We start from the raw sequence: 14,620 nt of genomic DNA on the forward strand, positions 1-14,620 counted from the left end.
GCAGAAAAGCTCTGTTGGATCAAAGCTAATATACTTAACTTCAGTGCCTTTTGTGCTGAAGGCATATATGGAACAGTTTTACATTATTATTGGGGGCAATTCTAAAATGTCAGGTGGATGAAGCAAACTTACAGATTAAGTTCTGTGAAGATTTGATCGATCTCTTTCCGTACCTTCTCATCATCTTCTGTTCTCTTCTGATGGAAGGTCTGCATCTCTGCTAGTGTCAGTGCTCTCTGCTTAATCTATGCAAATAGGGAAGACATTCTTTTAAACATGTTTACTTACCAAATGGTACAGATTCATTCCCTTCCAGAATCAGCATTTTGTACTGTGAAGGTGGGGTGAGGGTATATTTGACTCACAGAAATCCCTTCTATCAGTGGTATTCTTCACAAGATCCATACCAAGTTCTCTCGGTAATAGAAGCCATGGTCCTTCTGACCAGGTCTTCTCAGTCTAAGCAGTTACCCAGGGGGAAGGAAACCTTACCATTTTCAAATCTTGTGCATTGCAAAGCTCTTCAGTGTGAAGCACAGAGATCGTGAAGTAGTATATCAGAATGCACATTTCAAATATATATATATATTAAAGTACATTGGAAATAAGTTTATTTACCTGCTGTTCACTTTCTACTTTGGCACGTCTAGACACACAGAAACGGTCCCAGATGATATAGTCAAGGCCCTCTGGTTTGTTTACAAATTCATCCATTTCATCAATAGCTTTCATTAACTGGGTATAAGCATCTTGCATTGCTTTGGCAGAGCCTGGCCGATCTCCATAAGGGTTAGTGCTGTCATATACAACCTTTGTCTTCTGAGCCCTATCAATGAATTACATCAGACAAAAATGGGTTAAATGTTTTCTGTTGTGTTGTTCATATATGTAGCAGCAGAATAAGGGCAGGAATCAATAGGGTTATTTTATTATCTGCTGTGTATACTACTGTATACTATGACTTGTCAAACTGGGCTCTTCTGTATGTCAATAAAGGTCGTATGAAAGTATCTGTTGGAGGTCCCTGGCCTGAGGAAGGTTCACCTGGCCTCAAATAGGGCCAGGGCCTTCTCGGTCCCCAGTCCCTACCTGGTGGAATGAGCTCCTGGGAGAGCTAGGGACTCTGATGTAACTGTCTCAGTTCTGTAGGGCCTGTAAGATGGAGCTCTTCCGCCAGGTCTTTGGTTGAGGGCTAGGATGATCTGGGACGCCCACTGGCTAGATAAGCCATTAGGCCCTCCGCTCCCCCCCTGGAATGCTAGTTTTTGTAAAGGTCTGTTGAGGTGTGGGGAGTGGGATTGTTGCCACGAGGAGATGGTCACAGGGATTTGTTTTTAGGGGATTTTTAATGTTGGTATTGGTATTATTTTTATTAGTAGTAGGGGAATCATAGAATCATAGAGTTGGACGGGACCTCCTGGGTCATCTAGTCCAGTGGTCCCCAACCTTTTTATCACCGGGGACCGGTCAACGCTTGACAATTTTACTGAGGCATGGGGAGGGGCTAGTCTTTTACCAAGGGACGTTATGTCTGTCATTATAACTAATATGCAATAAGCATTTTCAGTAATGATTCAAGGATTATGATGCCCTACTTGCTGGTTATAATAATGCAGATTCTAGGTATAAACTTAAAAAATCTGATTCAGATACAGTGAGCCAGGAGAAAGGGGGGGGGGATTACTCAGGAAGGGTTAAATGGCTGTCCATTTTGCTTCCCCCTGCTTTGAAGTTCATGCCCATCCCTAACCCTAAGGCTTTACTGAGCTGAGTTTGAGGCCTTCCACCAACCTCCAACTTCCTCCCAAGTGGAACAGCTACTTAAGTGAGAGGAAGGCTGGATCCATAGCAGTGTTCTTTTTATTAAATTTTTTTTTTATTTTGAAAGGGTACAGAACAGGGGATTGTACAAAACAATTCATATAATTGTTCAAAGTTTGTTTTACATGACACATTTTATTAAACAAACAAGAAAAAGGTTCTCCCCAATATCCTCTTCCTCATTGTAATCTTTACAGCATTCCTAGCTTCAACTTTTATAAACACTTTTATCACAATATTTTATCACTGTATTGGTATTATTTTCATCTTTACTATATATAGTTATATAGTAGATGGAAATAGTTATATAGTGATAAAATATAGTAATAAATAGATTGTTTATATAATGTTACAAACCTTATCAAATATTAACTCAGAGATCGACATATCCCTTATACTTAATAGAATTAATATTTGATAAGGTTTGTAACATTATATAAACAATCCATTAAAATAAGAAAATCCATTCGATATTTCACATTAAAGAGAAATGTTAAAAATCAAAGATATTATTCAAATTCCATTCTTTGTATATTTATTTTCAACTAGTAGAAAAGCCAATTTATAAAAATGGACAGTTCCAGGGCCCGGCAGAAGGCTGGCCGGACCCCCCTACTCACGGAGGGCTGTCCCATGGGCTGGGAGAAGGCGGCGGCCGGCAGTGGCCGCGCAGCCGGCCCCCGCCTCCCCAAGTAAGGTGGCCGTCATGGCGGCGGCCAAAGAGCGGGGCGTCGTTGTCGACGCAGCGGCCCTGCTACTTGGCCACCATCCCTCTGCCCGGGCAAGGTCCCAGGCTTGGCAGCGGGAAAGGAGCTCCACAGGAGCGGTTTACAGATGTTAATCTCATACTGCTTTAACAAAATATTATGTTGACTATATAATTATGTACTATTTTAAACTGTAAATTGATTCTCATTCTATAGCTAAACTCCTGCTTTCATAGTAAACTTTCAGTTTCTCCTCAAATTTCAGAAGTGATCTATTTTCAAATATGATACTCATTTTACCATTACTGCATCCTCAACCAATTTTATTCCATTCTTCTAAGCTTTTTATTATTATTATTATTATTACTTAGATTTATAGCCCGCCACTCCCCTAAGGCTCGTGGCGGGTAACAACATATAAAAACCCATAAAACCCCTAATACATAAAAACATCCTACAAAAACAAATACACCGTCCAACCCAACCAACCCGACAGCAGCAGCATTCCCAGGGAGGGGACCAGGGAGCACTGCATATATAGCCCTGAGAGGGAAAGGGGGGAAGGGGGCCCCAATCTTACAAGGAGGCCTAGTGGAAGAGCTCTGTTTTGCAGGCCCTGTGGAAAGCTGGTAAATCCTGCAGGGCCCGCAGCTCTTCTGGGAGCTCATTCCACCAGGTAGGGGCCAGGACCGAGAAGGTCCTGGCCCTGGTCGAGGCCAGGCGCACCTCCCGGGGGCCAGGAATCACCAAGAAATTTGTCCCCACAGAGCATAAGGCCTTGCGTGGGGCATAGGGCACCAGGCAGTCCCTCAAGTATGTGGGTCCCAGACCATGGAGGGCCTTAAAGGTTAAAACCAAAATCTTGAATCTGATCCGGCTAGAGATCGGTAGCCAATGCAGCTGCCTCAATGCAGCTGCTTGGACAGACATAAGCTTTCTATTTTGCTGTGTAAATAACTCCAGCCACTGTTACCATGTATTAAAATATATCTTCTAAAACTTTTGGTAGTTAATTAGACAATATTTCTAATAATATATTTCGGGTTTCCATAGGGAATTTAACTTTTAATATATGCTGCATTTCTCTATGTATTTCTTTTCCTTTTTTGCCTTTTTGCAGGTCCACCAGACATGATAAAAATTCCATGTATTCCTTAACATTTCCAGCATTTCCTTTATCATTTTAAATCTATTTTAACAGTGTCCTTTGGGTTAAAATGCCATCTAAAGAAACATTTTATACCAATTTTCTCTTAGCAGTGTTATTAATATGACCGTATGGACTGTATTTTCCCCCCTTCAAAAACGTTTTTAATGTGCTTGGGATCAAAAGAAAATCTTACCGAGGCCGACGTTTGTAAAGTTTGAATAGTTGATCAACATAATGAGATGGAACATCAGAAAATTCCTTTCTAAAACCACGTTCCATGAGCTAAGAGCAAAGAGGAAAGCAAAGCTTCATGTCAGTTAGAATTGAGTTTTAGTATTTATCTCCCCGAATTCTGAAAGGCATGGGGAGGATAACAGTGCAGTAGCTTTAGATTAAGGAGTACAGAATCCACGCAGTGGACAAAATGGAGCTGACAGTTGAGTAGAACCCAGAATCCTAGGTAATCCTTTAAGAGTATATTTTTTTATTGTTAAACTATTTATACTCTGCTTTCCCCTATACAATCCTGGTTTAGAAACACCATCCTTTAGTTGGAAATGATTTCTGGAACAGGATTCCTTGGCAGAGGAACAGAAAAAGACTGGTAACTCTTGGGGAAGAGGGAGTGAAAGGAAAATGCCTGAGGGCAAGTGAAAGAGCCGAGGTGTTTTCTGAAAAGGGGCTGGATTTCTATTTCTAAAAGACACTGTAGAGTAGATTATTGGATTCAGCTGACTGGCTGAAAAGTGGTCATCTTCTGGTTCCTTACTGCTTATAGCACTTCTCTGACTGTGAGCAAAAGCTGTAAGCATGTAATCTCAGCATGGCTTGGGCATGCAGCGCAGCACCAACTAGCAATCTTGTTTCCTCCCCTGAACTTTTTAAAATTGCTAAAACAACTGTGGGTGAGCTGTTTTAGAATTTTAAAAGACATGGAGGGGAGAAACAAAATTGTCTGTTTCTGCCAGGCCATGCATCCACTCAACATCAGGCCCATGTGGCAAGTTTGTGGCAACCACAACTTGTGACCATCACAGACTTACAACCCCTCGCTTTTAAATTTCAAAAAGTTGCATTCACTAAGAGTTGCTTTACTATATATCTTAAAGCAAGACAAAGTAACCAATTTCACCTCGCTATCATTGAAGAGGGGATAGTGGATTGTATCCTACCACAGGTTAGCTAAGGGTAGAACTTCCCTCCAGCAGAATAGGTACTTGAGAAAGGCTCTTTGCACTGCAGCATGGGTCCTCAGAAGACTAGTAGCAAACAATCTGGGCACACAAATTCTGTTTTGTTCAGGGGAGTGTAGATGGAAATTATTTTGACTTGTAGGCAACCACTAATCTCACACTTCATTTTTAACAAGCAAGAGCATAGGAATATAGTTTATGTAAACTATCTATGCCCTGTAATAGTATAGTTATTATAAGCTATTTATGTCCTGTAGGTAGTAAACTGGGATAGTAATATAATATAAAAACCAATCCAAAAATCACATTATCATGGAACAGGGGGTTAATGAAATCTCTGCATGTGTTTTTATGTACCAACTGGCAATAAAGCCTGTTGCACACAAAACACATTGGTCTCTAGAAAACTCTGGCTGCCAAGGGCTGCACAGACCCCATTGACCAGGCGGGACACACTCATGGCACTCTGCCCTCACTTTAGCCTACAGGCTGCCCTTCATCCCCACCATTGCGGCACATCTCTAAAGATCAGCTCTGCAGGTGAAAATGGCTGCTTTAGAGGGTAGACTTTGAAGCACTGTATGAGGCCCACCCCCAATCCTCAAGAAATATTTCCCACCCAGGGGATGCCAACCTCCAGGGTGGGCCTGGAAATCTCATGGAATGACAGCTCATCTCCAGATTATAAAGATCAGCTCCTCAGGTGAAAATGGCTGCTTTGGAAGGTGGGCAGAGTTGCTGTGCAGAAGAAACATTTGAGGCCCACTACCAGGGTTGTAATGAGCATCTTGTGGCGCAGAATGGTAAGGCAGCAGACATGCTGTCTGAAGCTCTGCCCATGAGGCTGGGAGTTCAATTGCAGCAGCTAGCTCAAGGTTCACTCAGCCTCCCATCCTTCCGAGGTCGGTAAAATGAGTACCCAGCTTGCTGGGGGGTAAACGGTAATGACTGGGGAAGGCACTGGCAAACCACCCCGTATTGAGTCTGCCATGAAAACGCTAGAGGGCGTCACCCCAAGGGTCAGACATGACCCGGTGCTTGTACAGGGGATACCTTTATCTTTACTGTTAGGCTTTATTACTGGGACTACCTCAAAAATAGGCATACCTATACTGTTCTTGGCCTATCATTTCAGCCACCTCAGGAGAAGGAAGGACGCCCTGGAGAAAAGCCTAATGCTGGGAGCGATTGAGGGCAAAAGAAGAAGGGGACGACAGAGAATGAGGATGGAGTCACTGAAGCAGTTGGTGCAAACTTAAATGGACTCTGGGGAATGGTAGAGGACAGGAAGGCCCGGAGGATCACTGTCCAAGGGGTCGTGATGGGTCGGACATGACTTCACACCTAAGCACAACAAATTCTTTCCCAAGTTGCATCTTTTTCACATAAATGAGGGGAAGAGTAGCCAAACACCACAATAGAAAAGTGTTCAAAAGCCCCTCTCTCCCTAGCATTGGTTTTCCCCTTCAAGTCACAGCCTACATAAAACAAAGTGCTTGCTTTACCTTTACCTTTTACCAGGGTTGTTGTGCAGATGAAACACATGACAAAAGAAGCCCTGCAACACCATCTTGTTTCATCTGCACAAGAACCTTGTGCAGTAGGTCTCATATATTTGGAGGAGGGGGGGGGGTAAAGAAGAGACACTCATAGCTTGGCTGTGACTTCTCTCCAGAGGCAAGGCTGGCCACACCTGTATTGTGAGGGGAAAGAGGCTTTTCTGTGGCCTCCCTGTCAACCTGATCATTAGGTTGAAGGGGAAAATTCTCCCCCTCATGTGTTCTCCCCCTTCAAAAGAAATGCATGCACGCAGACATAGATGACCCTGCATCACACTGGGAAGAGCGGCAATGGCTGCCCCTCAGTATGACACAGACTACTTGCTGGTCTTTGACCATATAATAAATAAACATAAACAAGACAGAGAAATGTGTTCCTCGCCTCAGTCAGTTGCTATTAGAGGCTTTCAGCAGAGCTGAAGGTAAGGTTTTTTTTGTTTTATTTTGTTTTTGCGGAATCCTGAGCAAGAGCTACAACTGACCCTGAGTGGGGAATATTCCACCAATAGGAAAAAGGCAGTCTAGTTTCATTAGAGGACCACAGGCCATGTTGGTTAACCGGGGAGCCATCCTTGATCACAAGTTCCCTTTTATGTGGTGTGATGATAGTAAAGATATTACATATGCCTGTTAATACTAACACTGCTCTTAAAATAAGCACTGTTTCCAACACCTGGATAGAATAGATGAGTAAACCAAAACCCACTTAAATTGAAATATATGAATATAAATCCATGGGACAAAAAAAAACCCTTAAAAGCTTAAATTCTACAACTTAAGCAAGGTTAGAATCATAGAATCATAGAGTTGGAAGGGGCCATACAGGCCATCTAGTCCAACCCCCTGCTCAACGCAGGACCAGCCCTAACCATCATAAAGCATCCAAGAAAAGTGTGTATCCAGCCTTTGCTTGAAGACTGCCAGTGAGGGGGAGTTCACCACCTCCTTAGGCAACCTATTCCACTGCTGAACTACTCTGACTGTGAAAATTTTTTTCCTGATATCTAGTATATATCGTTGTACTTGAAGTTTAAACCCATTACTGCGTGTCCTCTCCTCTGCAGCCAACGGAAACAGCATCCTGCCTTTTTTACCGCTGCATCACACTGCCTGCTCATGTTTAGTTGACAATTCACAAGTACTCCAAGGTCTCGTTCACACACAGTGTTACCTAGAAGCGTATCCCCCATCCAGTAGGCATGCTTTTCATTTTTCTGACCCAGATGCAGAACTTTACACTTATCTTTATTAAATTGCATCATGTTCTCTTTTGCCCATTTTTCCATTGTGTTCAGATCTTGTTGAACTCTGTCTCTATCTTCCAGAGTATTTGCCAGTCCTCCCAATTTGGTGTCATCTGCAAACTTGATGAGTAGTCCCTCCACCCCCTCATCTAGATCATTAATAAATACGTTAAAAAGTACCGGGCCGAGCACCGAGCCCTGAGGTACCCCGTTACTCACCTCTCTCCAGTCTGATGAAACACCATTGACAACAACTCTTTGAGTGCGGTTCTCTAACCAATGCCCTATCCACCTGACTATCTGAAAATCAAGATTGCAGTCCTTCAACTTATCCATCAGAACATCATGGGGAACCTTGTCAAAAGCTTTACTAAAATCCAAGTAAATGACATCAACCAAATTTCCACGATCCAGCAAACCTGTTACTTTGTCAAAAAAGGAAACCAGGTTGGTCTGGCAAGACCTGTTGGAGACAAATCCATGCTGACTTCCTTGGATCACCAAATTGTCCTCCAGATGTTTGCAGATTGCTCCCTTTAATATCTGCTCCATTATTTTCCCTACAACAGAGGTCAGACTCACTGGTCTGTAGTTTCCCGGGTCATCCTTCCTCCCTTTTTTGAAGATCGGAATAACGTTTGCTCTCTTCGAGTCTTCCGGGACATCTCCAGTCCTTAACGAGGTCTCGAAGATGATGGACAAGGGCTGTGCAAGTTCTCTGGAAAGTTCTTTGAGCACTCTCGGGTGCATTTCATCTGGCCCAGGGGATTTGAACTAATCCAGTGCAGCTAAATGCCTCTCGACAACCTCTCTATCCATGTTAACCTGCCACCCATACACTATCCGTTGGCTACTGCCATCTCTAGATATGCCTAAACCCTTTGACCTGTGGGAAAAAAACAGATGTAAAATAGGCACTAAGCCTTTCTGCTTTCTCTGCATCTTCTGTTGTTTGTCCATCTGCACCCAACAGTGGGTCTATTGCCCCCTTTACTTTACGTTTGCTCCTCACATAACTGAAAAATCTTTTCTTGTTACAATGGGCTTCCCTGACCAATCTTAGCTCACTCTCAGCTTTGGCCTTTCTGATGATTGATCTACAGTGCCTAGTAACCTGTAGGTACTCTTCTTTAGAGCTTTGTCCTTCCCTCCATTTCCTGAACATTTTCCTTTTCTTTCTTATTTCCTCTTGAAGTTCTCTGTTCATCCAAATAGGCTTCTTAGAGCTCCTGCAGTGTTTTCGTCTTTCTGGGATAGTCATTGATTGAGCATGCAATAGCTCTTGTTTGAGTAGCGCACACCATTCACATGCCCCCTTCCCTTCCAGCATTCTCGTCCATGGTAGGACACTCATCATGTCTCTGAGTTTATTAAAGTTTGCCCTACGAAAATCCAACATCTGCATCTGGCTACAAGCTTCCTTGGCCCCCCATCTCAAAAGGAATTCTATGAGGACATGGTCACTTCCCCCTAGGGTCCCCACCTCCTTCACCTCATCCACCAACTCTTGCCTGTTGGTCAGTATTAAGTCCAGTACGGCTGAACCTCTTTTGGGTTCATCTACCATTTGATAAATGAAATTGTCAGCCAGGCAGGTTAGAAAGTTGCATGACTGAGGACGCTTCGCAGAGTTTGTTTCCCAGCACACATCTGGGAAATTGAAGTCACCCAAGATTACAAGGTCCTGCCGCTTGGATATTTTCTCAAGCTGCTCACAAAGTGCAGCATCCACATCCTCTCGTTGGTCAGGTTGTCGGTAGCAGACACCAACCACCACACTGTTTTCCCCTCGCTTATTTTCACCCAGATGCTTTCCACTGTAGATATGCTCTCCTTCACTAGAATTTCCTGACAGGTAAGCCCTTTCCTCACATACAGTGCAACTCCTCCACCTCTTCGATCTATTCTGTTTTTTTTTTTGAACAGTTCATATCCATCCACCATTACATTCCAGTCATGCGAATCATTTCACCAAGTTTCTGTGATGCCTACTAGATCATACTTTTCCATCAGCATGAGATGTTCCAGCTCTACCTTCTTCTTGCCCATGCTTCGGGCGTTATCTTCCTCTCCCGACGCATTCCTCTTCTCTTGACAGGCAAGATTGAAGAGAATACCACTTGTGCCCCCATTTGCTTGAGCTTCCTCCTCAGATCTTGATAGTCTTTTTTAATAGGAGCGATGGTATTCAGGGACATGTCGTTCCCACGTGGACCATCACAAATGGGTAGCGATCTGAAAATGTGAGGAGTTTGGGCAGCCGTTCTGAAACGTCTTTAATTTTCGCCCCTGGCAAGCAACACAACTCTCGGGTTAGGGGGTCGGGCCCAGCCACATGGCGATCCATTCCTCTTAGCAGGGAGTCTCCAATTACCAGTACTCTCCTTTTTTTTCTTCTCAACTCCATTTCCTTCTATCCCCGTGGCCTCTTCACTTGTCTTAGACATTTTTTGGGGACCTCTTCCCTTGTTGACCCTGTCACCTCCTCTGCAAGGGCCTGAAATCCATTCTGGAGCTGCAAAGGCCCCCGAGAACCGTCGCGCTCTACGCCATTCAGTCTTTTTCCGAACTGTCTGCAGAGGCTCCGTAGTGAGGTTAATCTCCTTATCCTCTTCAGGACTGGTTGTATCCTCTTTATTCTGAGTTGCACGGCTGTGGTCTATGAACTCCTCCCCTTTCTTACTTTGGGTCAGAGTAATAATGCTGTCTTCTAATCCCCTAATCCTTTCCTCCAAAAGTCTTACCAATTTACACTTGGGGCAGATGTAGTCAATCTTGTCTTCTGGGAGGAAGGCAATCATGTCACACTCACTGCAGATGATGGGATGAGTGTCCTGGAGGTCCACTGTAAGTTCTAGGTAGTGCAAGTACTAGGGAAATATACTCTACTGATTCTAATTACTCAGCCAAGAACCCCAGGCTAAGAGCCACAGGCCAAGAACCCTTTGTCTCTCACGCCAAAGGCTCGCGCCTCTGGCGGGGAACAGCCCTTTTTAATCTTCCCAGCAATCACCCAGCAATCACCTCACCCGGTCAGCACGATAACCTCACCTGGTCAGCAGAAACACTCCCCAGTAGCTCTCTCCACATGCTCTGTTGATCAAAAGCTTTAAAGGTTGCTTTAAAGGTTGCTCTGTTGATCAAGCTTTAAAGTTTTTACTTACCTTGTCTTCAGCAACAAAGGTGTCATAGGCCTCTCTGAGATTATCCACATTTGTTCTGGCTGACTTGACGGCATCATTAGTCAGTGTCTGTAAAGAATAAAAAAATATTGGAAGTGCTTTTGGGATATAATAGGCAAAGCAAAATGCATCCCGTGACCTTTCATTAAGATTGCATTTCTAAGGAAATTTTCCTAGGAATAAGGCCCATCAATGAGATGTGATTTACATTCAACTAGACTATTTTCTACACAGTATATGATTCTTCGTTTCCCAAGGTATGACTTTTTAAACTCACATATCAAAAATGGATTTTTCCTTTAAAAAACCCCACAAACTGATGATGATCCCGGTTATAGGTGGCCAAAGTGTACTTCCAAGGATATCTCTCTTGAGCCCACTGGCAATATGTTCAATAAGAGCTACAACAGTATCCATGATCAGATCTCCTGAAGCTTTTTATTTATTTTAACTTCAAGCTATGCTGAGCCACTGATTTGATTGAAGAAGTCGTTGAAGAAGTTGGTGCTATACTTCTGTGAAGTTACTAATAGGTCAGTGAGGGAATATGCAGGCATTATACAATTAGCTGTAGTTTTCGCCAACAGGATTTATGTCTTCAAGGAAGTGATTTACATTTTTAAATTTTATTTATTATATTATTAGATTTCTTGGGGAAATTACCCAGGGAAGAAAGGAGCAATCTGATCACACTGTCAATGTTGCTTCCCAGATGAAGTTACCCATTACACACAGCTTCTCTGAGGTAAATGCATTGAAATGTCCAATCACATATATCATGGGACACATTTTTATTGACCTAGAAATAGGATAGTTTGGGGGCAATTTGTTGGTAAATGGCTGGGCAGAACTTTAATCTCAAACCTAGCTATCCTCTGAAATTCAAAAATCATTATTACCTTTTCTTTTCTCTTTTTCTCAAGATAGTGATTGAGCCCAGCTTCTCTTGTGCTCAGTTCTTCATCCAAAAGCAATGAGTACAGAAGGTTGATTATTTTGAGTTCTTCCTAGGAGATTTCAGAGGGAACATTCAGACTACTATTTGAAGGGAAAGTGAGCTGGAAAATAGGAAAGCTCAGGCTTACCTGATATATAACCATTTCTGACTTGACTTTTTTCTCAAACAGCCTGTTCACAATTTCATCGAATGTTTGCGTTGTTTCCTGAACAGAACTTTGAAGTTTCCTTAACTCAGTTTCTAGAATCTAAGGAACAGAAAAATTCTAGAATCTAAGGAACAGAAATATTCAGTGTCTTCATCATGAGTGGATTTGTATAGACCACATCAAAATAAGGAACCCACATCTACCTATTGTGATAGGTCTATGATTTTAGAAGGCTTCAAAGGGGAACGATCTCTTACCACCGTTTACAGTTCTGGTTACCACACGCCATAAAACGTATTACACTAGGAAACAGTGCAGATAAGAGAAATTAAAATGATTAAGGGGATGGAACACCTTCCCTATGAAGAAAAATTAGGACGATGGGGCTAAATTGCAGAGAATCTGGGAAAGGATCCTTACCTTTCCTCATCAGTCTCCAGGTATTTATTTAGTCCCAATACTTCTTTGAAAATAGGGTAGACTCTACTTTAAAAAATCATTATTCCAGATGACTATGTTCATAACAGCAAGCTTGAACATGTGAAGTGTTACTGTTTAAATATGAAAAACTCAGAGCCAAACTAAATGTAAACATTCATCACTAAGGATGGGCATGAACTGCATTTCTGTGGTTTGGTTCATGTCTGAACTATGAACAAATAAACTGGTTCACAAACCAAACCAGTTTGTGAGCAATTCAAAGTTTAAACCCCTGCTTTCTGCTCCCCACCACTAAAAGTGGTGGGGAGCAGAAATAGGGGGTTTAAATGGCTCTGAAACATTTTAACCAAACAGGTAGGACATGGGAAGCTTCCACTGCTCACCTATTTTTCATCAAGAACAGAAAGCAGGGGGCTCATGAGCCAGTAAATGGCTCATGTTTTTCCTGTTTACCTTTCGATGCTTCTCTCTTTCTTCATTCAGTTCCTTCACTTTCTTCTCATATTCTTTATATATTTTTTTCTCATCTTCATTCCAGAGAGCATCTGGTTTTGATGCAAAAGCAGGTGGTGGAATCTCCTAAATAAGATAATTTAAAGTAGCAACATCAGATATAACAGCACTAAAACATTTACAGACTTTGTAGTTGGAGCTTCAAAATGTTACTTTACAGTGACAGTCATAGAATCACAGAATCACAGAATTGGAAGGGAACTCCAGGATTATCTAGCTCAACCCCCTGCACAATGCAGGAACTCACAACTATGTCAACGATGTTACATGGATAATTTCTGAAACACTGCTATATAGTCCCAGATGACTAGAAATTAATGCAGACAGATTGCTGAATGTCACCTAGTGATTGGGATTACTCTGATATGCATAGATGCAGACCTTATTTCTCCTGCCCACTTGTGGAAAGTATTGGAAAAAGAGATTAATCCGACCCTACCAATCATTTCTACCTGCACAATAGTGGAAGAGGGGAAAGGTTTTTGCTGAAACTTCCTCTCCACTGCAGGCTGCCTGACCCATAATTGTTTCTGGGATCCCCTGACCTCCCAAGGACACCATTTCAGGAACCATGGTAGGCTGCAACTGTGCAATTTCTGGGGACATGACAGACTGCAACAGTGCTTTGCTGCAACATAGGATCAATTCCATGGTGCTTCCAAGCAGCAATTACTAAACAGCATTTACTGGGCCCTGAACCTCCCTCTTTGAACCCGTGCAATGGATATGACCAACAGTGGGCCTGTTAGATTGTTCATCCTGTTAGTGTTGTCTTCTCTGTTTACTGTTGTTATTATTATCATTATTACTGTTACCTTCATTGTTATAATCACCAAGTTTGATGTATTGTTCCTGTTACGTTCTATGTGAACTGCCCTGAGTCTTAAGGGAGGGTGGTATACAAATGAAATAAAGAAATATTGGTATGACTGTAATCTTGGAAATTAATCCCAGTACTCTGTTTTAGGAGAAGTGGCAGAGAACAGTGTCCCAAATAGCCTGAATCATCTGCAAGGGAAAGAGTACTCAGGATTTTCTAACTGGCTCAATTATAGCCATAAGCAGCTGGAATGGCTTCAGTTTCTAAAAGACAGAAACAAAGATTCCATATCTGGGTGCCCTCTCTATATACAGGTATACAAATGACAGATAAATGCCAAATCAGCTGCAATTATAAATTATTAGTTCCCACAAGATCATCTCACAGGACAGTTATTTTGTATTGATGGATTCAGAATGAGCAATAGGCTCCAATTATAAAGATGTCCCGTTTAGTGCCAATTCCATTTTCTACCACACACTCTAGGGCCTAATCTTTGTGTTAACCTATATGGATCAGATAGCCCTTAATATATATTCATTGGTCTCCTGTTTTTAATCTGGGTGACTGAAGCAATGTGAAGTAAGACATCTGTAATTCAGGCCTATTTGTAAGGCAGAGTAGTCAGGCCAAATGCAGTCATTCTCCTAGCGCAGTGATAAGAGTTCGGGTTATAAGGTTAACATTCTATTACTTTATAGTCATGTCAACACTCCCCTTAACTGCAGTAGGGAAACATAGCTCACCATCTTTAAAATGTCTTCCTTTTTTACTTCAAGGACTCCATTCATCATGTCCATAAGTCCACGTTCTCTTGCATTGTCCCCCTGAAAAGAATGATAAAATTAAAAAGTCAGCAATATAAAAATCATGCATGAAATCGG

At 42.3% G+C, this 14,620-nt stretch overlaps 2 protein-coding genes across 6 annotated transcripts in view; one reads left to right on the forward strand and one right to left on the reverse strand.

Annotated features, from left to right (window-relative positions):
- Positions 1-14,620, forward strand: part of SFR1 (SWI5 dependent homologous recombination repair protein 1) — a 39,451-nt gene that overhangs the window by 11,859 nt on the left and 12,972 nt on the right. The window contains exon 5 of one of the 4 annotated variants that reach the window (XM_077349651.1): positions 11,502-11,733. The exons of 2 other annotated variants lie outside the window; for them this stretch is intronic. In XM_077349651.1, coding sequence (XP_077205766.1) covers positions 11,502-11,543 — 42 coding nt within the window. In that variant the 3' untranslated portion in view covers positions 11,544-11,733. Of the gene's footprint in view, positions 1-6,006; positions 7,833-11,501; positions 11,734-14,620 lie in introns of those variants that run through there. One more of the 4 variants, XM_077349650.1, reaches the window with a different exon arrangement.
- Positions 1-14,620, reverse strand: part of CFAP43 (cilia and flagella associated protein 43) — a 65,448-nt gene that overhangs the window by 8,521 nt on the left and 42,307 nt on the right. For both annotated transcript variants that reach the window (XM_077349646.1, XM_077349645.1), the window contains 8 exons: positions 14,483-14,563; positions 12,857-12,982; positions 11,942-12,061; positions 11,756-11,863; positions 10,839-10,925; positions 3,872-3,960; positions 619-826; positions 133-245 (listed from right to left, as the gene is read on the reverse strand). In XM_077349646.1, coding sequence (XP_077205761.1) covers positions 133-245; positions 619-826; positions 3,872-3,960; positions 10,839-10,925; positions 11,756-11,863; positions 11,942-12,061; positions 12,857-12,982; positions 14,483-14,563 — 932 coding nt within the window. The remainder of the gene's footprint in view (positions 1-132; positions 246-618; positions 827-3,871; positions 3,961-10,838; positions 10,926-11,755; positions 11,864-11,941; positions 12,062-12,856; positions 12,983-14,482; positions 14,564-14,620) is intronic.

This window comes from Paroedura picta, chromosome 8 (genome assembly GCF_049243985.1).
Source record: "Paroedura picta isolate Pp20150507F chromosome 8, Ppicta_v3.0, whole genome shotgun sequence".
In the NCBI taxonomy this organism is placed as follows: Eukaryota; Metazoa; Chordata; class Lepidosauria; order Squamata; family Gekkonidae; genus Paroedura; species Paroedura picta.